This window comes from Nomascus leucogenys, chromosome 2 (genome assembly GCF_006542625.1).
Source record: "Nomascus leucogenys isolate Asia chromosome 2, Asia_NLE_v1, whole genome shotgun sequence".
Taxonomy (NCBI): Eukaryota; Metazoa; Chordata; class Mammalia; order Primates; family Hylobatidae; genus Nomascus; species Nomascus leucogenys.
Window position 1 is genome coordinate 28,144,940 of NC_044382.1, and position 25,118 is coordinate 28,170,057.

At 51.1% G+C, this 25,118-nt stretch overlaps 1 protein-coding gene across 8 annotated transcripts in view; it reads right to left on the reverse strand.

The window, feature by feature from the left end:
* NDST1 (N-deacetylase and N-sulfotransferase 1) overlaps positions 1–25,118 on the reverse strand; it is a 73,420-nt gene that overhangs the window by 23,836 nt on the left and 24,466 nt on the right. For all 8 annotated transcript variants that reach the window (XM_030826535.1, XM_030826534.1, XM_030826527.1 and 5 more), the window contains 3 exons: positions 12,523–13,422; positions 6,122–6,616; positions 1,475–1,562 (listed from right to left, as the gene is read on the reverse strand). In XM_030826535.1, the coding sequence (XP_030682395.1) occupies positions 1,475–1,562; positions 6,122–6,616; positions 12,523–13,035 (1,096 nt within the window). In that variant the 5' untranslated portion in view covers positions 13,036–13,422. The remainder of the gene's footprint in view (positions 1–1,474; positions 1,563–6,121; positions 6,617–12,522; positions 13,423–25,118) is intronic.

The following is a 25,118-nucleotide window of genomic DNA, read 5'->3' on the forward strand; positions in this document are numbered from 1 at the left end:
GGAAGCTCTTTGTATATATACAGGACGTTTGACCCTCTATCTCAGACACATTACTATAACCACCTCTGATATACTAAGGGTTATGAATATAAAAAACAACCAGGTGCAGTGGCTCACACTTGAAACCCTAGCATTTTGGAAGGCCAAAGTGGGAGGATCGTTTGAGCCTAGAGGTTTGAGACCAGCCTAGGCAACATAGTGCGAGGCCCCATCTCTACAAAAATTTTTAAAATATTAATAGCCAGGCATAGTGGCATGCACCTGTAGTACCGGCTACTCGGGAGGCTAAGGCAGGAGGGTTGTTTGATCCCAGGAGTTCAAGGCTGCTGTGAGCTGTGATCGCACCACTGTACTCCTGCCTGGGTGACAGAGAGAGGTCCTGTCTCTAAAAATAAATAATTTTTTTTCTTTTTGTTTTGAGATGGAGTCTTACTCTGTCACCCAGGCAGGAATACGGTGGTGCGATCACAGCTCACTGCAGCCTCGAATTCCTGGGATCAAGCAATCCTCCTGCCTTAGCCTCCCAAGTAGCTGATACTACAGGAGCACGCCACCACACCAGGCTAATTTTTGTATTTTTTTGTAGAGATGGGGTTTTGCAATGTTGACCAAGGTAGTCCCAAACTCCTGACCTCAAATAATATGCCCACCTCAGCCTCCCAAAGTGCTGGGATTACAGGCGTGAGCCACAGCACCCAGCCAAAAACAAATAAAAAATTTTAAAAAGAATATAAAAAATACAGACAGACAACCCAGGATCACTCCTATTTGGCTTTGGGGCTATGTTGCATATACTCTTCCATCTACTGAATTATTGACTAAATGGTTTTCTTAGAATTCAAGAGACGCTGTCTCAATGAGGCCTGGGCAGAAGGCAGTGAGGGGGAATGGTCACTGCAGATGACCAGCTCAGGGGTTGTTCCTTCCTACCCAGTCCCTGAAGGACAGCAGATGAGGAGAGGACAGCAAGTGAGAGAGCCGCAAAGAGGAAGGAAAGTGTGCACCAAGCAACCTATAGCCCTCACCCTCAACCCTTAGGACTCTAAAATAAACCCAGGACACTGGTCATCCGAGGTGGGTACAATTACAGGGCATCTTCACTTTCTATGCTACATGTTTCTGTAATGTTCTTAAAATTCAGCCAGCTTCTTTTATAAGCAGAAATAATACACATAATTGTAAAAGATAGGAGGGAGAGGCAAGAGGGAGAAGATGCCCCACCCAGGCCAGCACAGCCCGAAACGACAGGGAGGGACAAGCGGCTGCTGTTGCTGCTGCTGCTGTCCCCAGATGGCCTCTGCCTGGGCTGTGACTGCTCTTGTAGGCTGTTGGCTCCACGGGGGCAAAAGGGTCACCTCTGCCCCTAATGTGGGCCAGTAAGCCCACCTGCTGCCCTCGTGGATGGGTGCTTTGAGGGTTTGGGTGCTGAGGAGTCCTGGTAGTTGCTAGTGAGGGCAGGGGCAGGCCCACTTACCTGTGTGGAAGAATTTCCCTGAGTAGCCCAGGTTGAAGGTGAAGTTCGGGATGTGTGCGCGTAGTTCGTTCTGTGTGTCAAACAGGGCCTAGGACAGGCAGGGCAGAAACGAAGGAGTGAGGGAAAGCCAGGAGCTCCCTGCTCCTCCCACTGAGGGCAGTGAAAACACGTGGAAACCTCTTGTTCAAAAATGATAAAGAATGTCAAGGACGGCGTGGCGGCTCATGCCTGTAATCCCAGCAGTTTGGAAAGCTGAGGCGGGTGGATCACTTGAGGTCAGGAGTTCAAGACCAGCCTGGCCAACATGGCAAAACCCAGTCTCTACTGGAAATACAAAAATTAGCCAGGCATGGTGGCACAAGCCTGTAATCCCAGCTACTTGGGAAGCTGAGGCAGGAGAATCGCTTGAACCTGGGAGGCGGAGGTTGCAGTGAGCCGAGATCGCACCACTGCACTCCAGCCTGGGTGACACAGCGAGATTCCGTCTCAAAAAAAACAACATCAAGAAGGCAACAGCAGGCATTAAACCATGTAATGGGCTCCCGCTGAGCATGGGGCTCTGTGTGGCTGCACAGATCACATACTCTTGAAGCCAGCCCTATGCTGCCGTCCCCCAGGCCTCTGGCAAGGGAAAATCTAGAATCCCACCCAGCTCTGCTATGTGTCCTTGAAAAGGCTTCACATTCCTCTAGGCCTTGGTTTTGTCAAATGTAAAACAGGGATGATAATATCTCCCTCATAAGGCTCTTGCAAGAATCAAGTAAGATAACCGCATGTATGCCAGCTATTCGGGAGGCTAAGGCAGGAGGATTGCTTGAGCCCAGGAGTTAGAATCCAACATGGATCCAACTGTAAGACCCTGCTCTAAAAAGATTAAACAATTATAAAAAAGATATTGTAAGTAAAACTGCCTGACATCTGGTAAGTGATGAAAAATGGTGTCCAATGCTATGTCTGTGGTCACTGCCGCTGTGAGCCTGTGTCTTCATCTATCAAATGTGGAGGATTTCTCTTTGCTGATGGAATGCAACGCTGATATTAAAGGGCCATAACCTTTCCAAGGATGGGATACTGTGCGCCCACCAGTGCAGTCTTCCCATGCACTGCATACCCAGTGCTCTTCAAGTCAATGAAGGGACACTGACTTATGAAACAAACATACAGGTGTACTCTGGGGTTAGGACACATGAGCCACAAAGTGACTCAGAAACCTGTAAGAGCCGCTGGGCGCGGTGGCTCATGCCTGTAATCCCAGCACTCTGGGAGGCTGAGGCGGGCAGATCATCTGAGGTCAGGAGTTCAAAACCAGCCTGACCAACATGGTGAAACCCCGTCTCTACTAAAAATACAAAATTAGCCAGGTGTGGTGGCAGGAGCCTGTAATCCCAGCTGTTCGGGAAGCTGAGGCAGAAGAATTGCTTGAACCCAGGAGGCGGAGGTTGCAGTGAGCGAAGATCGTGCCATTGCACTCCAGCCTGGGCAACAAGAAGAAAACTCCGTCTCAAAAAAAAAAAGAAAGAAAGAAAAGAAAAAGAAAAAAGAAACCCGTAAGAGCCAGCTATCAGAGCACTTTACAAACTAAAAGTCCTGGCCCTCCCCAGGCAATGTAGTCACCACCAGCATCTTACCAGGGCCGTGCACTGCCTGGTGGACATGCATGCTCCAGCTGTGTGGCCTTGGGCAAGTTACCTCAACTCCCTGAGCCTCAGTGCCCACCTCTGTAAAATGGGACTCAGAACAACACCCACCTCACAAGGCTGCTGTAAGGACCCAGTGAAGCAACAGCCAGAAAGGGCTAAGCACAAGGACTCACCAAGCCCTGAATAGGCAGCTGCTATTGGTATTATTTAAATTGTGCTGTACAGTCAGTACTGTACAAGCTAATGAGGCGACATTCATGTCTCTGAAAGAAGGGCTCTGTTGTAGGCTGTGCTTGGGATTAAAGAAAAAAAAAAAAAACCTCTGCCCTTTCTGACTCACAAAAATGTTTAAGGCAAGTAGGATTGTGGCTGGAGAAGCACTTTGCAATCTGAACTGAGCTGAGTGTGTAAAAGAGGGTGCCTCTATTTGCATTTTTGGTTTGTATCCTATTTTTCTATTTCTATTGTTCTACAGAAATGGCCTCAAACCGCTATCATTCCTCTCACTTTAAAAATAGAAAAAATAGGGCCAGGTACGGTGGCTCATGCTTATAAACCCAGCACTTTGGGAGGCCGAGGTGGGTGCAGCACTTGACTCCGGGAGTTTCAGATCGGCCTGGGCAACTGGCGAAACCTGGGCTCTACAAAAAACTAGCTGGGTATGGTGGCATATGCCTGTGATCCCAGCTACTCAGGAGGCTGAGGTGAGAGGATTGCTTGGCTTAGGATCACTTAAGTGAGCTGTGATCCCGCCACTGCACTCCAGCCTGTGTGGCAGACTAAGACTCTATCTCAAAAAAAAAAAAAAAATTAAAATACGGAAAATTAATAAGAGAGAGAAATTCAGGGCTTATAGGAACACAGTGAGCCCAGGAACCTGATCTCCTCAGCCTCAACCTGACCCTGGACCACAGTCTCTCCAGAACTCACTGGACAGACAGCAAGAACCTAGGTTCCTGCAGGAGAAAATGAGCTTGGGCCACTGGAAGAACATCTCAAGTAGAACACAGAGCAATCTACCTTGCCAGAGGCAGGTGGTGGCACTGCATGAAGACTTAGACTGGAAGGCTAAAACGTTCTTTAAACAGGAAAGCCTTTAAGAGAATGGAATTTCAGGAGGAAACACAATGCGTAAAAGCAGCGCAAAGCAGCACTGCTGGAGCAACTGAGGTGGAGCCTGGAGGGCTGAGCCTGGCACCAAAACATCCCCCTCACCCCCACTCCAGCTATCCAGGCACCTATGGGAGACCCCTGGGGCACCAGGAAATAGCCTGAAAACTTCCCATCCACCCCATCTCATCATTTTATAGCTGAGGCTTAGGCATGGGACTCGACTCAAATTAGGTCTTAACTCCTCAGACAGTGCCTGCTCCCGAATGTCATCCATTTTGCTCTTCTCTAGAGGTATAAGGAAGAGCAAAGTTCACTCCTGACCAAGGCAGGGCGATGAACGCCACCAGGACCTTCCTTCCAGGCCCCAGGGCCAACCCCTACCAGAGATTTCAGAATTCCTCTTACAAGTCTCTTTTTAAAGCCTCCTGCTAACATCAAAGACAAGCCTGGGTTTGGTGCTAATATGTTTCTAACACTTGCTAATCTCCTATAAGAGAGGACAGGCTGTCAGCAGACAGCAGAATGTCTCTAGAATTTAATCCCCCTGTTTTGTTTTCATTGGATTTATTGTTATGGTTGCCCTCTATTTATGGCAACTGATCCGGATTTCCTATTTACACCAGGATGCCATCTCCTTTGCGAATAAGTTTAAGTAAAACAGTGAGTAGATGAAAACTGTATTTTAAAGATTGTTTAATGGTCTTAATTTGTAGGCTGTTTGTCACAATGACAGTTCACGTGTGTGTAAAATCTTGTGGTCTGAAAAGTACTTTTACACAGTTTTGTTTAGTAAACACTTTTTTTTTGAGACAGGGTCTTGCTCTGTGGCCCAGGCTGGAATGCCATGCACAATCATGGTTCACTGCAGCCTCAACCTCCCAAGCTCAAGCAATCCTCCTGCCTCAGCCTCCCAGGTAGCTGGGACTACAGGACGACTACCACCACAGCCAGCTAATGTTTTATTTTTTGTACAGACAATGTCTCCCTATGTTGCTCAAGCTGGTCTCAAACTCCTGGGCTCAAGCAATCCTCCTCCCTTGGCTTCTCAAAGTGCTGGGATTACAAGCACAAGCCACCACACCCGGCCAGCAAACCTTTTTTGAATTAAACACATGCATTCCACTGTCTACTTACACCTCAGTTAAAATCTGCCTCATGCATGATTCAAGCTTTCATCCTTATTTTAAGAGTTTTGTAGGCGCTCTGACATTAACATAAACATTTTTAAGAGTTAAAAATCATATTTAAATTAAAGGCGGACAAACAGCATTGTACAGCTCCCATCTTTGTCCGGATGTCTTCTTCCATACATATTATACAAACTTAAACTCCACATTCCAGATGCAAAATTCCTCTATATTCAATACTTCAATACAATAAAGTTTTTTTAATTTTTTTGAGACAGAGTGTTGCTCTGTCACCCAGGCTGGAGTGCAGTGGCACAATCTCGGCTCACTGCAACCTCCACCTCCCAGGTTCAAGCGATTCTCCTGCCTCAGCCTCCTGTGTAGCCAGGATGACAGGCATACACCACCACACCTGGCTAAGTTTTTTTTGTATTTTTAGTAGAGATGGGGTTTTGCCATGTTGGCCAGGCTGGTCTCAAACTCCTGACCTCAAGTGATCTGCCCACCTCGGCCTCCCAAAGTGCTGGGATTACAGGTGTGAGCCACTACACCTGGCCAATGCTTCAATCAAGTTTTAAATGATACTTGCTTCTAATAAGACAATTAATAAAAACCAACTGGCAGGATAGGAAGCAGAGTGGGACTGTCTTTTAAGTAACTCCCAGCACAGGGGAGATGCAGACAGGGCACACCCACGATGGAGCACCTGAAGGCTGAAGCTTGCCAGGCCCCGCCTGCCTTGCCCGGTCTGGCACCCCCAGCCATACCTTCACGTCCTCCACCTTCATGCGTGTGCCCTCCTTGCCCACGAAGATGTCATCAATGTCCACCAGGATGTAGCGGTCCAATGGCAGGGAGAGGCGCTTCCCCGTGAGGAAGGCCACGGCGTCCACGAAGACAAGCTTGTGAAGCCAGAAGTTCAGGTTGTTGCCAAACAGCACGCGCTGGATGCCGTCGTGCAGGCCCAGGTCCTGGACTACAGTGGCGTGCAGGGCGGCGTGCAGGCCGGCATCTGCGCCCAGGTGCGGGATGGACTCAGATGAGCGCGTCTTGGCCAGCAGCACTGGCTCATAGGTGGAGTGATTTGACTGGAACACCGTCCAGTCCTCGCCGGGGAGCACACCCTTCTCCACCTCGCTAGGTCGCGTCACGTAGAGCAGCGGGGACTTGGGGTTGATGCTGCAGTCCTTCAGGCCCAGGTTTGAGTGCAGGAACAGGGGGAAGCCCTTGAGCTGCGCGCTCAGCAGGCTGTTCTCATTGGCCTGCAGTCAATGGGGGGCAGGAAGGGGAATAGAACTGTCACATCCAGAACCCCAAAGGACACAGTCTCTCACATGTGGACCGTAACAGTGGTATCAATATTCACCAACATTCATGGAGGGCTCACCACCCTGGCCCTGCGCTCCACCCTGCACAATAATATACTCACAAACACACATGACTCACTTACCAAAGCCAGGCACTAGGTGCCGTGCACTTTGCAGACAGGAATGCCGTTAACCCTCCAGTGACCCCATGATGGAGACACTGCTCTCATACCCATTTTACACATAGCAGACAGAGGCCTAGAGAGGCTAAACCACACAGAAGAAAATCTAGCAGTTGAGAATATGAATCCTGCAGACTGCCTGACTTTGGGCAAGTTATATCACCTCTCTGTGCCTCAGTTTCTGCTGTAAAATGTGGCTAAGAACAGAAAATAACTCCAGGAGTGGTAGAGGATGATCAGTATCAATACCGGCAACGTGCTCAGAATATGGCCTGTGGCATGATGAGAAACTGCTCATTCAGTCCTCACAGCAGCCTGCGTATCCCACTTCACAGGTGTGGAAACCGAGGCTTGGAGGGGCATGCTGCCCTCAGTAGCACAGTGGTTGGGAGGAGCTATGAATCACTGCCAAGAGGTCGAGCCCTAGCACCCACACACCTAACCATTAGGCGTGGTTGCCTGGGGTTTCCAAACTGGCTCTGGCCACGCAACCTTTTCTTCAGGAGACATCTTACGTGGATGCCAATGCAGAAGCTCAAAGAGGAGGTTTCTGCTGGGGGTGCCCCATACGCCCCTAGCACTCCAGAGGCCACTCCCTCACTATGGTGCCTGCCCGGTCATTGCCATCAGTGGTGAAGTCTCTGCCTCCCTTCTCTCAAGGCATGTGGCTGCCCAGCTCCCTGGAAGTCTGAAGACAGTGTGCCCCAGTCCCCTCTTCCCTAGGCTCACAGCCCCTGTTCCTTCATGACCTTCCTCACCCTCTCAGCCACCTGCCCCTGAATATGGTACAATTTGTCCTTGTTCCTGTGCCAATTCCATTCTGTCTTCTTGGCCTGACAAACTCCTGCTTATAATTCACACCCAATGCATATACCCTCTTCTCTGCACTGGCCTTCCTGAGCCCATGTTAAAGCCTCAGCTGCAGCATTTCTCACCTCAGCTGCAATATTTTATTTTCAGCGTTCTATCTCCCACCAGCCTGCAACCCCTTAAGGTTAGGGGCTATGATGTTTCACCTTTGGACCCCTGGTGCCCAGCTTGATACCCAGCAGGAACACACACAATTTAACGCAGAACTGGATTTTTAAAAGGAATAAAAGAGGAACAGCCAGCTCTCCAGTACCTGGCATATGATAGATGCTCAATACAGGTTTCATCTGTTCATTCCACAACTATTTGCTGTGTCAGGCACTGTTTTAAGTGCCAGTGATACAGTGAGAAAAACAAAGACATGGGCCCTGCTCTCATGAACCTTAAAATCAAGGAGGGAAGAGAGACATTCACTGAAATCACAGGAATAAATATAAAACTTCAGTGTGGCACATGCTACACAGAGGAGGTTCATATTTGTGGAACACTAGATTACTGGGCATAGTTAGTGGGCTCAGAAGGTCTCCTGGAGAAAGGGACTTTTGAGCTAACATTTAAAGAACAAATAAGCACAAACAAAGGGAAAGGTAGAGGCCAAGAATAGCAAGTGCAAAGGCCCTGAGGTAGGACAGGCCTCAGCATGACCAAGGAATAGCAAGAAGGCAGCAGAGTGACCAAGAGGGAAAGGAGGAGATGAGGCAGATAGGTCAGCTGGAGCCAGGCCTGCAAGGTGCTGGAGGATTGAAGCAGCAGCAGGAAGGCCTCAAAGACTCCATCAAAGGATGACAGGTTCCAATTTGCATTTTAAAAAGATCCATGTGGCTGCTGCCTGGAGAGTGAGTGGGGCAGGGCAAAGCAAAATGAGTTTGGAGGGGGAGATGGGGTCATGTGTGGGGCCCCCAGGAGAGCTGCTCAGGGGGCACTCACAGGGGTGCGCAGGTCATGCAGAGCTGTACCTGTCCAGAAGAGTGCCTTTCACTCATCTCTAATTCCCAAAAAGGCTCTGCAGGGCCCTGGCCTCGTAAACCACATTAAGTAGCCTGCATGTGATTCTCCAAACATCAAGAGTACCTCCCCACCTTGTCCTGAGCCAGCCTCGGGTGCTGAGGCTGTGTGGGGACAAAAGCGGTAGGGGCCAGAGACATTTCAGGCCATGTCCATCGCCTGCTGAGGCCTAGGATGCCACACTGGACCACGGGTGCTGAGGGATCCCATTTCAAAGTCCCGACCCTGAGCTGACTGCCAGGTGCTGGAGGCTCAGTCAGCTGCCCAGCCATCCAGGAAGGGAGGAAGCCAAGTCACTGATGGCCTATCCGTTGGCAATGAAATGAACCAGCCAAGAAGGGAATGGAGGGCCTCAGCACCGAGAGGCTGGCCTCACTGCAGGCCTCACTACACAGCAGTGGAAATCCCTCTTGCTCCTCACCACTGAGTACCCGCTCCGGAGACACCAAATCTTCCAATGGGGTCCCCCAGGCAGAGGGAGGAGAAGCCCTGATTCGGGAATGCAGAGGTGGAGGCCAAGCACAGACCTCACCATTACCTGGGGGACCTTGGGAATCCCACATCTCCTCTCTGAGCCTCAGGCTCCCTGTCAGTCCGTTTGCTCCTGGGGCTGGGTTAGAAACAACAAGCTGGACTGTCAGATCTTGGCTCTATGACTTACCACAGGTTGAGCATCTCTAATCTGAAAATCCAAAATGCTCCAAAATCCAAAACTTTTTGAGCACCAATGTGACCTCCAGAGGTCATGCTCAAAGGAAATGTTTATTGCAGCATTCTGGATTTCAGATTTTCAGATTAGGGATGCTCAACTGGTAAGTAGAATGCAAGCATTCCAAAATCCGAGACACTTCTGGTCCCCAGCATTTCAGACAAGGGACACTCAACCTGTAGCTATGTCATTCTGGACAAGCCATTTAACTTTTTGAACCTCAGGTCCTTATCTGAAAATAAAGTGCCTACTTCACAGGATAGCTGTGAGAATTAGCCATGAAATGCCTGCAAAGCACCAAGCTCAGTGACTGGGACACAGTAAGTGCTCAATGAAAGAGGTCAGGTACTCCTTGCCAGACCCCTGCCAGGGTGTGTTTAGCCCCAGGTCACCTGGAACTTCAAGGTTGAGGCATGACAGTGCCAGGCAGTAGGGATCCAGATGAGGATGACCCTATTCCCACCCTCCAGGATCCCACAGGGGCACACATTGGTCAGGGCCACAAGACAGACACAGTGTTACCACTGCTGTTTACTGAACCTGGAGATGACAAAGCATGATAGCTACCATCTATTGAGTGGCTCCAGTACCAGGCAATGGGCTCAGTGCTCCCCGCCCACTGTCTTGTTTTCAACACACACCAGTGAGGCAGGAGCTGTAATTAGCCCCACTTTGCAGATGAGTTGAGCATTTTACCCAAAGTCACTCTGTTTCTAAGTGACAGAGAGATCTGAATCTGTCTGGACTTTTAAGTCCCTGTTCTCACACTGCCCTGGGAATCCAGCACCAGTGGGAACTGGAAAATGAGTCTTCAGATCCCTGGAGCCCACAAACAATCCTCACTTGGCAAGCCCAGCACACAGCGGGGAAGCTGGTCTTGCAGAAAGAGTGGAAAGATGTGCCTTGACCACCAGGGGGCATGCATTTGAGCAGAAAAATCACAGGCCTCTGCTCAAAACCAAGGATAGTCTTGTCCTAGGCAACAGGGTAGGAAGAGAGCACCAAGTCCTTGGAATTACCACTGGCCCCACATTGAGACTCTGAATATGTCCCCACCCCTCACTGGGCCTCCTGTTCACCTTCTGCAGAGCAAGGAATTGGGGCCAGACAGCGCCCAAGCTCCATTGTACCAATTATGCCCAATGACCACAGCCCATTGCCTGGTCCCCAAAGACTGTGGGAGCTCTGTGCACTGGGTGTGGCCTCTGATGCCACTTCTCCTGAATAAATGGTATGTGAGGCTCCTGGACTCATCACATCGTGGTTAAGACTAAGACCTCTGGGGCAGGACTACTTGAGTTCAAATCTCAGACCTATACTCATCAGAGACGTAGGCTTGGACACATTGCTTATCCTCCTTTGCCTCAGTTTCCTCCTATCTTAAATCAGGCTGCTGGCCACCTGCCTTGGTGTGAAGTGCGTGAATCTGCACAACGCATGTAGACGGTGCATGGCACTGAGTGAGCACTCAATAAACGTCAGCCTACTGACGCTTTTCAGGCCTGGAGCTCTGAATAGAACTTAATGAAGTTCATGGCAGGAAAGGGTACAGAGTCCAAGAGAAAAGAGAAAAACAGACAATGGAGATAGTCTGACTTGATGTCATTGTAAAGCCATAAACCAGGCCAGCGTTCCCCTGAGGGTGCTCTGTAAAAGAAAAGGTTTTGTGATCAAGCCAGTTGAGAACAAATCTCACTGGTTGCTCTACTGCAGGACTTCTAAGGGCCTTCAAATTCTTGGTTCACAATACCTTTCAGTGGCAGAGCTTCCTGCTGTATTAGGGTGTGAAAGAACACACCATGAGAAGCCCTCCAGGAGACAGGGCCCAGTGCACAAGTGCACTAGGAAGGCCTGGCACAAACGGGCACCCAGCAGTGGACACGGGCCACTTCTGACCCATCTCCCGCTCCTCCTCTCCTGGCTCACACCAAGCAAGAGGCTGCTTTAGGACTTGTGCACTTACTGTCCCTTCTTCCTGGAAGACTCTTTGCACAGAAAGCCACACGGCTCCTCCCCTCATTTATTTCAGGTCACTTTATCAAAGACGACTTTCCTAAAATAATGTCAAGCTCCCACCCCCACTACCCTCTGTGTCCTTTCCCTGCTTTGTTTCTTTTTGTACTGATCACACCTGCCCCATCCTGTGTTTATTTGCTCACTGCCTGTCACCTACCCACTCCCACAGCACTGAAATGCCAGCTCCATGACAGCAGGGACTTTGTCCACTTCGATCACCGCTAGCACAGGACCACAAACACTGTGAGTGCTCAGTAAATATTTGTTGAATGAAGGAACAAATTCCCTGCCACCTCCAAAGCATCCAACTAGAGTCCCAGCTAGTGTCTGCTTTCATCTTGCAGGTCAGCCTTCTCTGACCACAGCATCTGGATCCCCCGCCCACCATTCCCAACCTCCCCCCGCCAAGGACAGATTCTCTGTGACACCCTTTCTGCAAGGACCCCAATCCTGACGGTCATTCTGGGAGCCCCATAAGGCCCAGAACAACTCCCCATCTGCCAGTGGGATTTCATTCTCCTTTCTCCTCACACAAAATGGCTCTGGGTCAGAAGGTATATTAACACCACACTCCACTACCACCAAGAGGAAAGAGCATGGGATAGACAGCCCAAACTGTCTATGTCTAGGTTCAAATCTCAGCTTCTCCACTTACAGGCTGCAAAACCTTGCATAAGTAACTTAACCCCCGGAGCCTTGGTTTGCTCATTTGAAAAATGGGTGCACAGGCCCTCCTAGGGGAGATTGCCTTGACAGGTTTTGGGGCACCTAGCAGAGCATGCCCCTCCGACTTCACACTTATCCTTGTGGCCTCCTTTAGGCAAGCACCTGCTGTGTGCTGGACCCCATGCATAGCAGGTGATCCCCCAGCATGCTCCACTAATACTTACAAAGCCCTTGCCAGGCAGTGGGCACCGCGTGCTCCCAGTGCTTTACATATACTCACTCATTTAACCCTCCCAACAACCCGGGAGGCAGGTGCTACCATTACACCCATTTCACAGATGAGAAGTCAGGCACTGAGCTATGAGTCTGGAGAGGGGGCTCTGAACTGCTCAGGGACCCTGCTTCTTGTGTACCTTGAAGAAGCCAATGATGCCCACGCCATAGGCCACACAGTACTTGTCCAGCAGCTCCCGGTTCCAGGCGTCCAGGTTGACATACTTGAGGATGTTCTCATAGATGATGAGGGCGAAGCGGCCACGGCCCTTATCAGTGAGTGTGGGCATGTCACCCTTGCCCGGCGCAATCTCTGTGCGGTATTTGAAGCGGCTGGACTCCAGGATGGCCACCACCTCCTGGCCCAGTTGCGAGTAGAGGCTCTCCACAAAGACCAGCACCAACGGGTCCGTGCGGGAAGGGGTGGCTGCCTGCACAGGCTTGAGCGGCAGGAGGCGACTGGGGGCCATGGGCGGCGGGTCCCCGCAGTCAGGCTCGGGAGCATCCGCCGAGGGCTCCAGGCCTCGCTTCCAGCCATATAGGTAGTAGGCTGAGATGAAAACGCTGAACAGGCAGAAGACGAACAGCAGGAAAAGGACAGCCTGCGGGGATACATGCCGACACAGCCTCCGGAAGCATGCCAGGGCAGGCATCCTGGCCTCCGAGACCTTGGCCACTGGAGGCCCGGCCTGCCCTGGCTACCCCAAGGCCCCACACAGGAGGAGACACGAGAATCGTCCACTGACCAACAAATTCACAGAGACTTAGGAAGCGAGGCCCTTGTGGGGCACTGGGAGTGGAGGATCTGGGCCCCCAGTCCTTCCTCCCAGCCAGGGGCGCAGTCCACAGGCTGGTCACGCTCCTTCCTTCCTCCGCGCCCCTTTATGTCACCATGGCAAACCCCCGCGTGGTCCTGTGCAGAGTAGAAGTGCCCCAGGGCGTCAGGGCCTTCTGGGGTTGCAGGGCAGCAGGCCAGAGGACACTGGGCAGGCCCGGGGGTGCCGCATGCCGCTCACTCCGTGGGGCCCACGGGACTAAGGCTGTGGAGAGTGGAGAGAACAGGAGCGTCAGAGTGTGGGCTTCAGGGTTCAGCTAACTGTGGACACACAGGAGCTGACCTAGGAGTGCCCAAATGCAAATACGGCTGCCGAACCAAGGTTGCATGATTTAGAGCAAGCTCTTTAATATCTCTGAGCCCCAGTTTCCCTACTTGTAAAATGGGGCAGACAATAAATAATATGAACCCATCTCATGAGGGGTTGGAGGATTAAGTCCAACAATGTTTATAAATGACTTAGAGCAGTACCTAGCATATGGTATCTACAAATGGGAGTTGCTATTTTTGATCATTATCGGAGTCCAAGGCTAGGCCAAGAAAAATCCAGGAGCGGGAAGGATGGGGAGAAATGATAAACATTTGCACAGCCTGGGAACTAGAGGTAGAATTCTAAATCATGACTGAATACCACATCCTTGCCATATTCCATTCCCTTCCTAACCCGTTGCCCTCTTTGAATGAGCCCAGCAGCCCCATCTGATAGACGAAAAGACTGAGTCTCCATCCGAGGAAGAGACTCAGAATGAAGCCAAGCCAGGATTCATTAGCAGGCTGCAGGGCATGTGTGCCTTAGCTGTGTGAGAAGGCCTCAGGTGACCATTACACCTTTCAAGCATCAGTGAGCTCACCTGTAACACCAGCACCCCTGCAGCTCATGGCTGTAGCTGAGTGTTAAGTAAATGTGTCTGAGGAGCTTGGCACAAGAAACATGGTAGATGTCATATTTGCCCCTAATGCAATCAGGTATCTCTCATCCTCGGGGTACGTACCCACAGGTGCACACAGCAGCCCAGGACAACAGACGACCAAACAGCCTTCCTGAGGATCGCCATACTGCCACCACAGGATGCAGAGGGGAGGCCTCCCCTGCCCTGGACCTTCTGTCCACCCAGGCAGCCATAACTCTGGGTTCCAGCCTCCCCCTCAGCCTGAACCCCCCGCACCCAGGCCACGCCTCCTGTACTCATCTCACTGGAAAGAGTTAATGAAGATGCATATACACAACACAAAGGCCCCAATTCTCTCATCCCAAACAGCAACCCCAAACACAGCCTTCCAGTCTCCCTTAAATAGTAATGAAGTCACAAGAAGTGAGATTTCCCAGCAACCCAAGGAGCAACTTTCTTTTTTTCTTTCCTTTTTTTTTTGAGGCGGAGTTTCACTCTTGTTGCCCAGGTTAGACAATGGCGCGATCTCGGCTCGCCACCACCTCCGCCTCCCCAGTTTAAGTGATTCTCCTGCCTCAGCCTCCTGAGTAGCTGGGATTACAGGCATGCACCACCATGCCCGTAGAGATGGGGTTTCTCCATGTTGATCAGGCTGGACTTGAACTCCTGACCTCAGGTGATTCACCCGCGTTGGCCTCCCAAAGTGCTGGGATTATAGGCATGAACCACCACGCCTGGCCCCCAAGGAGCAACTATCAGTCACAGCAGCTCAAAGCTAGAAGGAGAGTTGCCCAGGTCTAGATGGAAGGTGTAAGAGCCAGGGCTAAAGAGGCCAGCGGGGAATTCAAGGCTTGGGCCCAGCCTCGAGGGTAAAGATCTTTGAAATCCCTTCCAGCCCCAAGACTATATGATGTGCTCAGCATGGGTACAGCATGCTCCAGACTCAACAGCTGCACTTCCAGGAATTTATCCTAGAGGCATTACTGCAAAAGTGTGTAAAGATTTTTCCACAAGAACACAAATCCTAGTGCTGCTTATAACAGCAAATCCCAAACAATGGGAGATTGTATTTAGGAATTATAACACAAGGGTCGGGCGTGGTGGCTCATGCCTGTAATCCCAGAACTTTGGGAGGCCGAGGTGGGCGGATGACTTGAGGTCAGGAGTTCAAGACCAGCCTGGGCAACATGGTGAAACCTCATCTCTACTAAAAATACAAAAATTAGTCGGGCGTGGTGACACACACCTGTAGTCCCAGCTACCCAGGAGGCTGAGGCAGGGGAATCACTTGAACCTGGGAGGCGGAGGGTGCAGTGAGCTGAGATCACGTCACTGCACTCCAGCCTGGGTGATAAAGCGAGACTCCATCTAAAAAAAAAAAAAGAAATTATAATACAGGCATATGATGAAATCCTAGGCAGCCATTTACAATATGTTGAAGAAGGACATGTACTGACATAGAAATATAATTACCATATGTATTGTCAAAGTCAAAAACATTTATAAAAGTTTGTACGTGTGGTCACAATTTTGTTAAAATATTTTTGTGCATAGGCTAGAAACTGGTGCTAAATGCAAAAAAAAAAAAAAACATTAACAGTGATTATCTCTGGGTGATTTTTATTTCCGCTTTTTGTTTGTGAAATGAGGAAGTGACTGGGACAACAGGTCTGGTCTCAGCTCTGCCATGATGCACTGTGTGGCTCCCTCTGGGCTTCCTACATGTTAGAAGGGGGTTGGGGCAGGTGATCTCTGGGGGCTCCTTCACCTCTGATATTCTACATTTCTGTGCCAGTACCCTGAGGAACCAGAGGCAGCCAAGAAAATGGGCATCTGCAATGCAGGGGGACAAGTGTGACAGACAGGGATGGGAGGGGTGTTTTGGAGAACTGAGGGGTCCTTAACTCTTCTGGCAGGGGGAAGGAGGGGACAGGGAAGGCTTCCTGGAGGAAGGGTACCTAAGCTGACCAGAACAAAAAGTAAGGGTTGGGCAGGGGTAGATGGAGGAAATGGCACATACCACAGTTTGGAGATAAGAGCATGTGTGGCACTTTCCAGGGACTCCATGCAATTCTAGCTGAGAGCAGGGCAAGAAGGAGGAGGTGTCCTGGGCAGAGCCAGGAAGGCTGGGGTGACTGGTCCTGTTTACACTCAAGGTACCCAGGTATCCCATTTACCACTGATAAGGGCAGCCTGTGGCCGAAGCCCAGCCCCACCCCTTGGCCTAGGGCCAGGACAGAAGCACAGTGGATAGGAGGTGGGGATGCCCTGATGGCGTCCTGCCCACGTTGGCCACCCAATCCCATGGAAGCGGAGGAGAGCAGCCACCAGCCACTCCTCACAGGCTTGAGTGCTGTGGTCAGTGACCCTCTGTCAGATTAACAACCTTTCAGAGTGTGAATGATGCAGCTCAGAGTCTCAGGAATGTGGGAGCCACGAACCCCTGTGGGAATCTGACATTTTTCAGACATAAAAAATATGCACATTAAAAAAATGCACATGGTTGCCAGAGGTTGGGGGTTGACAGTATGAATCAGCAGAGCAAAGAGAATTTTTTTGGCAGTGAAACTACAGTGTATGAGACAACGATGGTGGATACATGTCATTATATATTTGTCCAAACCCACAGAATGCATACTACCAGGGGTGAACCCGAAAGTAAACTATGGACTCTGGGTGATAATGCTGTGTCAATGCAGGGTCATCTGTTCTAACAAATTTACCACTCTGGGTTGGGCACAGTGGCTCACACCTGTAGTCCCCTGACCCTGGGAGGTCAAGGCAGGAGGATCACTTAAGGCCAGGAGTTCAAGACCAGCCTGGGCAATATAGCAAGACCCCCATCTCTACAAAAAAAAAAAAAAAAAAAATGAGCCAGGTGTCAGGGCATGTGCCTGTAGACCCAGCTACTCAGGAAGCTGAGGCAGGAGGATCACTTGGGCCCATGAGGTCAAGGCTACAGTGGCCATAATTGTGCCACTGTATTCCAGCCTGAGCGACAGAGCTAGACTCCATCTCAAAAAAAAAAAAAAAAAGTACCACTCTGGTGGGGGATGTTGATAATGGGGGAAGCTGTGCGTGTGTGCAGGGGAAGAAGGCATATGGGAAATCTCTGTATCTTCCTTTCAATTTTGCTGTGAATGTAAAACTAAAAATCTAAACAATAAAGCCATACACACACACACACACACACACGCTAGAAAATGTCATAATGGTGTGGTGGCTCACGCCTGTCATCCCAGCACTTTGGGAGGCCGAGGTGGGCAGATCACTTAAGGTCAGGAGTTCAAAACCAGCCTGACCAACATGGTGAAACCCCATCTCCACTAAAAATACAAAAATTAGCTAGGCATGGTGGCAGGCACCTGTAATTCCAGCTACTCGGGAGGCTGAGGCAAGAGAATCACTTGAACCTGGGAGGCAGAGGCTGCAGTAAGGCGAGATCACACCACTGTACTCCAGCCTGGGCAATACAGCGAGACTCCGTCTCAAAAATATATATATCATAGGCCGGGCGCGGTGCCTCACGCTTGTAATCCCAGCACTTTGGGAGGCTGAGGCAGGCGGATCCCGAGGTCAGGAGATCGAGACCACGGTGAAACCCTGTCTCTACTAAAAAATACAAAAAATTAGCCAGGCGTGGTGGCGGGCACCTGTAGTCCCAGCTACTCGGAGAGGCTGAGGCAGGAGAATGGCGTGAACCCGGGAGGCGGAGCTTGCAGTGAGCCGAGATCGCGCCACTGCACTCCAGCCTGGGCGTCAGAGCGAGACTCCATTTCAAAAAAAAAAATATATATATATATATATATCATAATAATTTCAAGGAGTTCAGAGCCTCCCCGCCACCTATCCACAGACCTAAAGTCCTAGATTAATGGACCCTACAGGTTACACCTGCAGACTGGAGCCAAGTGGCTTCGATTCAAAACTAAGCTCCACCACTTAGTAGCTGTGTAATCTTGGGCAAGTTATTTAACTTCTCAGTGCCTCAGTTTCCTAGCATGTAAAATGGAAATTCTACCTACTTCCCAAGGTTGTGAACATTAAATGAGTTGATACATAAGATGCTCAGAACCACGCCTGGCACACAGCTGCTGTTATCACGCACCCCTGTTGCTTATTTAACATACTTACGACAATCCCTCACGATGTGGATCACAGCTTAGCTCACGAAGCACTTTCAAGCTCATCCCTCTCTTGAGATTCTGACAGCCCCAGGACTCAGGCAGGGGAGGGCAGCTCATTTCACAGAGGGAGAGCAAGGGCTGAGGCAGGCAGGCACCAGACACACTTATTACACAGAGGGCCAGGCAGCCAGGGCTGCTGTCCTCCTCTTGCAGCATGCCTGAAAAGCAGCCCTATCTTTTGAGGCTGTGGCCCTTACTGGGAGCTGGCTGGCTACCTGGATAGAAGCCAAGAAGCTAAAGATAAGGCCATGGCAAAACCCAGGGCAGAGGGAGAGCAAGGTAGCCCCTGTCCTCAGAGAAGGCCAAATACCCTGGGGTGGGGGCGGGGGGGAAGCCAGTTGCTTTGTAGCAAAGCGCCAGCCACTCAGCCGGCTGGCAAAGGGGGCTTCCAGCACAGCCCCTCTGCAATCCACTCAGAGGCTGCCACCCTCCACCCAAGGCCCTCCTCACCCACCTGCACCCCAGAACTCCCGTGGCTCAAGGGGTAAATAACTGAGGGGCTTCTAATCCCCCTGCAGCCACCAAGGCCTCAAGGACAGCTGGGGCTGAGGCCTCAATGACCCCCACCACCCTGGGCCTGCTGGGCCTTGCAGACATCACCAGCAGTTTCCCCTAAATTCCAGCCTCACCCAGCCAGTCACCAATCTTGGGGAAGCATTGAGGCTTTTGCTGATGAAATTCCCATTGCCTGGAATGCCTCCCCGGACTCCTTGGGACACTTACTCATCTTTCAAGATCCCGGTTCCAAAGTCCTGACCCCTCTGAAGTCATCACCAACCACTGCCCCCTCTCCCACTCCTAAGTCTCATTCCTCAGGCTCCCGCCTCATCCCCACTCCACGGTGCAGAGGCTGAAAACCAGGACCCTGGAGCCCAAACAAAATGCAGACTGTGCTCTTTGGCTTGCACAGTATTTTTCTTTAATTTTGGATTCGTTAGCAACATTTTTAAATCAGGAGATTTTACATAAAAGTCAGAACTTCTAACTTGTCTCTAAAGAGGGCAAGTTCTGGTGACACTGGGCACACATCCTCACCCACCACCATCAGCTGAGGAACTTAAGAGTGCCAGCCGCAAATGGGCCCTGTATCTTGCAGTTGACACCATCAGCATCTCCGTGTACAGTCTCACAGCCAACCTCTTTCCTTCATTTGGCTTCCTGCCCAGCCCCTGGGTGCACCTGAGCATGTGGTCTGTGCAGAGTAAACTGCGGGCATTCCTGCACATGGCTCCACCTCCTGTAACCTGCAGATCTGTGGGGCAGGACCAGGGCTTACTGACCTCTGCACAGGCCCTCACCGGCACCCAGCACACAGAGCCCTCAGCACAAAACAGTGTCCTTTCTTCCTCCTCCCTCGATGCCCGGGTGCCACTCAAGGGCAGGAAACAAGTTTGATTCATCGTGGAAGCTCCCACTTTTCCCAGGGTCAGGTCCTTATTGAATACTCAGGATATAAATGAATGAGCAGCTGTTATTATTTCCAATTTACAGATAAGGAGACAAAGACTTCAAGGTGAAGTGACTTGCCACAGTCACATGGAAACCACCAAATCTTAACTCAAATGGGTTTCCTTCCTGACTTTGAGTTTGGTCTTTCATTCCTCCCTGAAACCCAAGGGTTTCTACAATAAAAATAACACTAACAACATTATAATTATCATCATTATGAATACTGCCATATAATGAGCCTGGCACTGTGCTAAGCACTTTTCTTTTTTTTTTGAGATGGAGTCTCACTCTGTCACCCAGGCTGGAATGCAATGGCACTATCTTGGCTCACTGCAACCTTCACCTCCCAGGTTCAAGCAATTTTCCCACCTCAGCCTCCCAAGTAGCTGGGATTACAGGCACCCACCATCATGCCCGGCTAGTTTTTGTAGATATGCGGTTTTGCCATGTTGGCCAGGCTGGTCTTGAACTCCTGACCTCAGATCATCCACCCACCTCGGCTTCCCAAAGTACTGGGGTTACAGGTGTGAGCCACCGCGCCCAGCCAGCACTTTTTATACCTCATTTCATGTAATCCTTACAACTAATATTGTTATCCACATTTAGAGTTGAGTAAAATAAGGCTCAGAGAGGTTAAGTCACTTGCCCAACATCACACAATGTTCAGTGGCAGAGCTGAAATGTGAACCCAGACCCCATGGGTGGGAGATAACTCCAGAGCCTGCAGAGGAACCTTGGCTTGGGGTAGGCAGGGGCATGAGGGGAACCTCAGCCACAAAGGCCAGTGGCCCACAGCCCTCAGCCAGCCTCCCACTGCACTCCCCTAGCCCTAGTCCCAGCTTTCTCTGCCAAGGTGCTGAGGATAATGAATGAGATGCTCTGGTCGTCATGGAGACGCCATGGCAACGCTGCACTTTCGGGAAATACCACGGTAACCGTGGCCACTGCTCTGGAGTTGAAGTCACTCTATCTAACATCCCCACCTGAAAATGCTGCCCCGGACCCATAAGGGAAAAGGGACAGAGGTACAAGGGCCTTCTTATAGGAGCAAGCTGTCCAGAGACTGGGACCAGGGAAGGGGGTCCAGCTTGGGCCTGTGATGAATGGGTGGGCTCCAGGAATGAGACCAAGAGCTCTGTAAGAGCAGGTACGGAGACTGAGCAAGCCATGCCTTTCATGGTGAATTGTGCCCAGTAACCCAATTCACATGTACACAGTGCCTACTGTGCGCCAGCAGGCCTCCTTAGAAGGGCTGTGCACACCCCTCTATTTCACTCTAGTGGTGACAGCTAGCATAACAGTTAAAGGCCCAGACTGGAGCTAGCCTGCCTGAGCTTGAATCTTTGAATCTTTTCTTTCTTTTTTTAACAGTCTTGCTCTGTTGCGCAGGCTCACTCCAGCCTTCCCCTCCTGGGTTCAAGCTTCGAGCGATTTTCGAGCCGCAGCCTCCTGAGTAGCGGGGGTTACAGGTGCCTGCCACCACACCCAGCTAATTTTTGTATTTTTAGTAGAGACAGGGTTTCGCCATGTTGCCCAGGCTGGTCTCGAACTCCTGACCTCAAATGATCCACCTGCCTCAGCCTCCCAAAGTGCTGGGATTATAGACACAAGCCACTGTGCCCAGCATATTTTCATTTTTTGAGACAGTGTCTTTCTTGTTGCCCAGGCTAGAGTGCAGGGGCACAATCACACTTACTGCAGCCTTGACTTCCCACGCTCAAGTGATCCTCCTACCTCAGTCTCCCAAGCAGCTAGGACTACAGGTGTGTGCCACCATGCCCAGCTAACTTTTTAATACAGACAAGGTATCCCTATGTTGCCTAGGCTGGTCTTGAACTCCTGGTCTCAAGCAATCCTCCTGCCTCGGCTTCCCAAAGTGCTGGGATTACAGGTAATTCAAGCCCCAGCTGGGAGCCACTGCACCCAGCTGGGGCTTGAATGTTGGCTCCATTATTTACCAGCCTCATGACCTTTGAGAAAATCTCTCAACCTCTCTGAACCTCAGTTTCACTAACTCTAAAATGGGGTTTATACTACTTATCTATCTTGCAGGGCAGCTGCCAAGACAAAGAGAGATGAGGCATGTAAAACACTGAGCTCAGTGCCTGGCACATGGTAATATAAGCTAATAAAATGATTACTCAGTAACAGATTTGGAAAGTGAGGCTCAGGAAGGAACTGGCCCAAGGCCACGTATCAAATTAGTAGTGAATTGAGAAAGAGAGAGGAAGGGAGGCCAGGCTGACGCCAGAGGGAAGGAGCAAGAGAATGGGATCCAGGAAGGAGGTTCGAGATCTTTCTGGGAGTGCGGAACAAGCAAACGACCTGTTTCCTCATCCTGTATTTACTGAGCACCACTAGGCGCCAAGCATGCCACTAGGCACTGAAAATGCAGTGGCGACCATGACCTTCCCATAAGGGTTTCTAGAGGTCTCTGGAACCCAAGGTTTTATGTCTCTGGTATGACATGGCTGCAGTGAATGGGGGAAGGTGCCCACAGCCCTGAATGCTCACCCAGCCCACATTTTATTTCCAGCCTAGGTCACTCTTGACAATGCCCTCTGTGGACCACACACCCCTCCCCGCACCCCCCAACACACACCACACTCACATGCACACGACAGGCTCGAATGGCATCATCATAGGCATCTGGGCCACATGCACATGGGGTGGGGGCTGAGAGGAGGTCAGTGCAGAAAGAGCTCTGCCAGCAGCCTCAGAAGGATGTGAATGGGTACCTGGACTTGGGCAGGGACCTGAGCAGGGGAGGGCGTAGTAGTGGCTGCACGCCTGAGGAACAGGTAGCCCCACATGCACTCAGGGCCACTCCCCATAGCTGATCCAGCCCCTCCCAGCCAGTCACACCCCCAGCACAGTCACATCATCACCCCCCACCCAGCCACACCCCACAGCTTCCCAGCTCCACCAGCCACCCTACCACAGCCTGCTCCACCCACCACATCCAGCTCAGCAAGGAAAATCCTCCACATTTGCTTCCCAGCTGTGCAGGAGTTTCTCCAGCGTGATTACATCCCTGGGAGGCCGAGACCAGAAGCAAATCCCTTCCTCTGCTGGAATCTGCTACATGCCCCAGCCCCCATCACCTCCACAGTGCTGCGTGGCCAGGAGCCAAGCTGCCGCCTGTCAGTCACCCCAGAGTCCAGGACTGCCACCACCGGGAAAGAGACTGTTGGAGGTCTGGCTCAGAGTCGCAGGGCCACAGAGAGCAGTCTACCCTGCAGTAAGCCCCTGAGGACACCTAGACCCAGAGAGAGGAAAGGACCTCCCAGCCTTGTGCCATCTGGTGTGCCCCACTCTCATGTACCTTGGTCCATTTTCTTGTCCATTAAAACCCTGTCCCTCCTCCTCCAATGCCAGCCTCAGCAGGGAGGTGAACAAGCCTGCTCTGGATTTCTAAAGTCCTGGTTGAGCTCCCCTGCTCCACATCCCACTATGCAACACCAGGTATCAGTTGTTCTTGCAACTAGAATGTGGGGCTCCCAACTTCACTGAAAGCTTTCCAAGGCACAAGCCGTCTCCTACCCACAGCAGGTACTCAAGAGCCTTGTGCCCTTGCCAATTACCTTCCTCTCTGTGAATCTGCTACACGACATCTCCAAGCTAAATGCATTAATAACATTAACTTCCATTTATGAGACATGCCATGTCTGTGTTACATGCCATTATTTCAACCCTACCACAGCATCATGACCTAGATTCCCCCCATTATACGGATGAGAAACTGAGGCTCAGAGAGGCCAGTCACTTGCTGCAGCCCACAGAGCTAATAAGGAGGTGAATGGGAACTTCAGCACACAGCTGCTGGGCTCCAGAGCCTGGGCCCCTCATCCCCCATCTCCACAGCCCCTCTGTGATCACCTAAGACAGCTAACACTTGCCAGATGCCCTGCACATCCCATTCTCCATTCCCTTTGAATAGTTTTCTGTCTGTGTTTGTTTTCATCCATTTTATATGTGTTTTAGTATCACAAGCAGCCTCTAGTGATCTTTCTTGGAAGTAGCCCACAGATCATCCGTCAATCAACAACGAAACAAAGCATTAAGCACTACTGGTTCACTCCCTGGTTCTCAACTTGTGAATCTGTTCTGGGTTCCCTGGCAGGGAAGGCCCAACAGAAAACCTCAGGAACTTAGACCTCACTTGTTGAGAATGTGTCCTTCTTCCAGCAGGGCCTGAGTTGCGAGTTTACTTTTGTACCAGCTCTGAAAAAAAGGGCTTACCGAGCAAACATACCAGAAAGCCTGGGGGTGGGGCTGTGTGGGGAACACGGCAGGTCACCTGCCACCCTCCCGTCCAGGACGGGACAGTCCTGACAGTCCCACTGAGGCTCTTCACGCACACCAAGGCTGTCAGGCCCATCACATAAAATGTTATGCAGTGGCCACAAAGCTTCCCAAAATGGGGCTCTCTGCCCACCCTATCCCCAAATCTGCCTATGACAGAGTCAAATCCATCCAGAACTATTGTTTTCTTAGGCTCAGATCACAGACGCTCAAAAGGAACAAAGCAGCATATCCCAACACATATCATAACCTCCCTTACTGGCGGCCAACATTAAGCTCCTGCAAACATCTGGGGCTGTGCCAGGAGCCTTCCCTGCTCCACCACGCTCAATCCTAACGCCCTGAAAGAGGTGTCACTGCTATGAGCACTTTATAGACAAGGAAATGGAGGCTCAGAGAGGGCAAGTAACTGCTCTAAGTCACACAGCTAGGCAGAGGTGGAGCTAGGATGCCCCTCCCAGCCCACCCCACAGCCCCTGTTCGTGACCCCTCTGCAGTCCTGCTTTCCACACCACTCCCAAGCCAGGTCTGCAGCCCAGGAGAAAGGCTTCCTGGAGGCGACCAGGCCCAGGGCTGCTGACCCGGCTTCTCTAGCTGAGCTTCAGCCTCCTGGGAAAGCCTGCACTGCAGAGAGGTGCACCATGGGACCCAGCAAGGCAGGACTTCAGCCAGAGGGTCCTCACGCCCCCATCAGACACCCCAACATAAGAAAGGGGGATGGCAGCTCGGGGCGGTGGTCCCCGCCTGTAATCCCAGCACTTTGGGAGGCTGAGGCGGGTAGATCACAAGGTCCGGAGATCGAGACCATCCTGGCTAACATGGTGAAACCCCATCTCTACTAAAAATACAAAATTAACCAGGTGTGTGGCACATGCCTGTAATCCCAGCAACTCCAGAGGCTGAGGCAGGAGAATCGCTTGAACCCGAGAGGTGGAGATTGCAGTGAGCCGAGATGGCGCCATTGCACTCTAGCCTGAGCTAAACTCCATCTCAAAAAAAAAAAAAAAAAGCGGGGGCCACCTCCTGCCCCAGGCAGAGGCCTCATGCTAAGGAAGAGGCAGGAGCGAGGG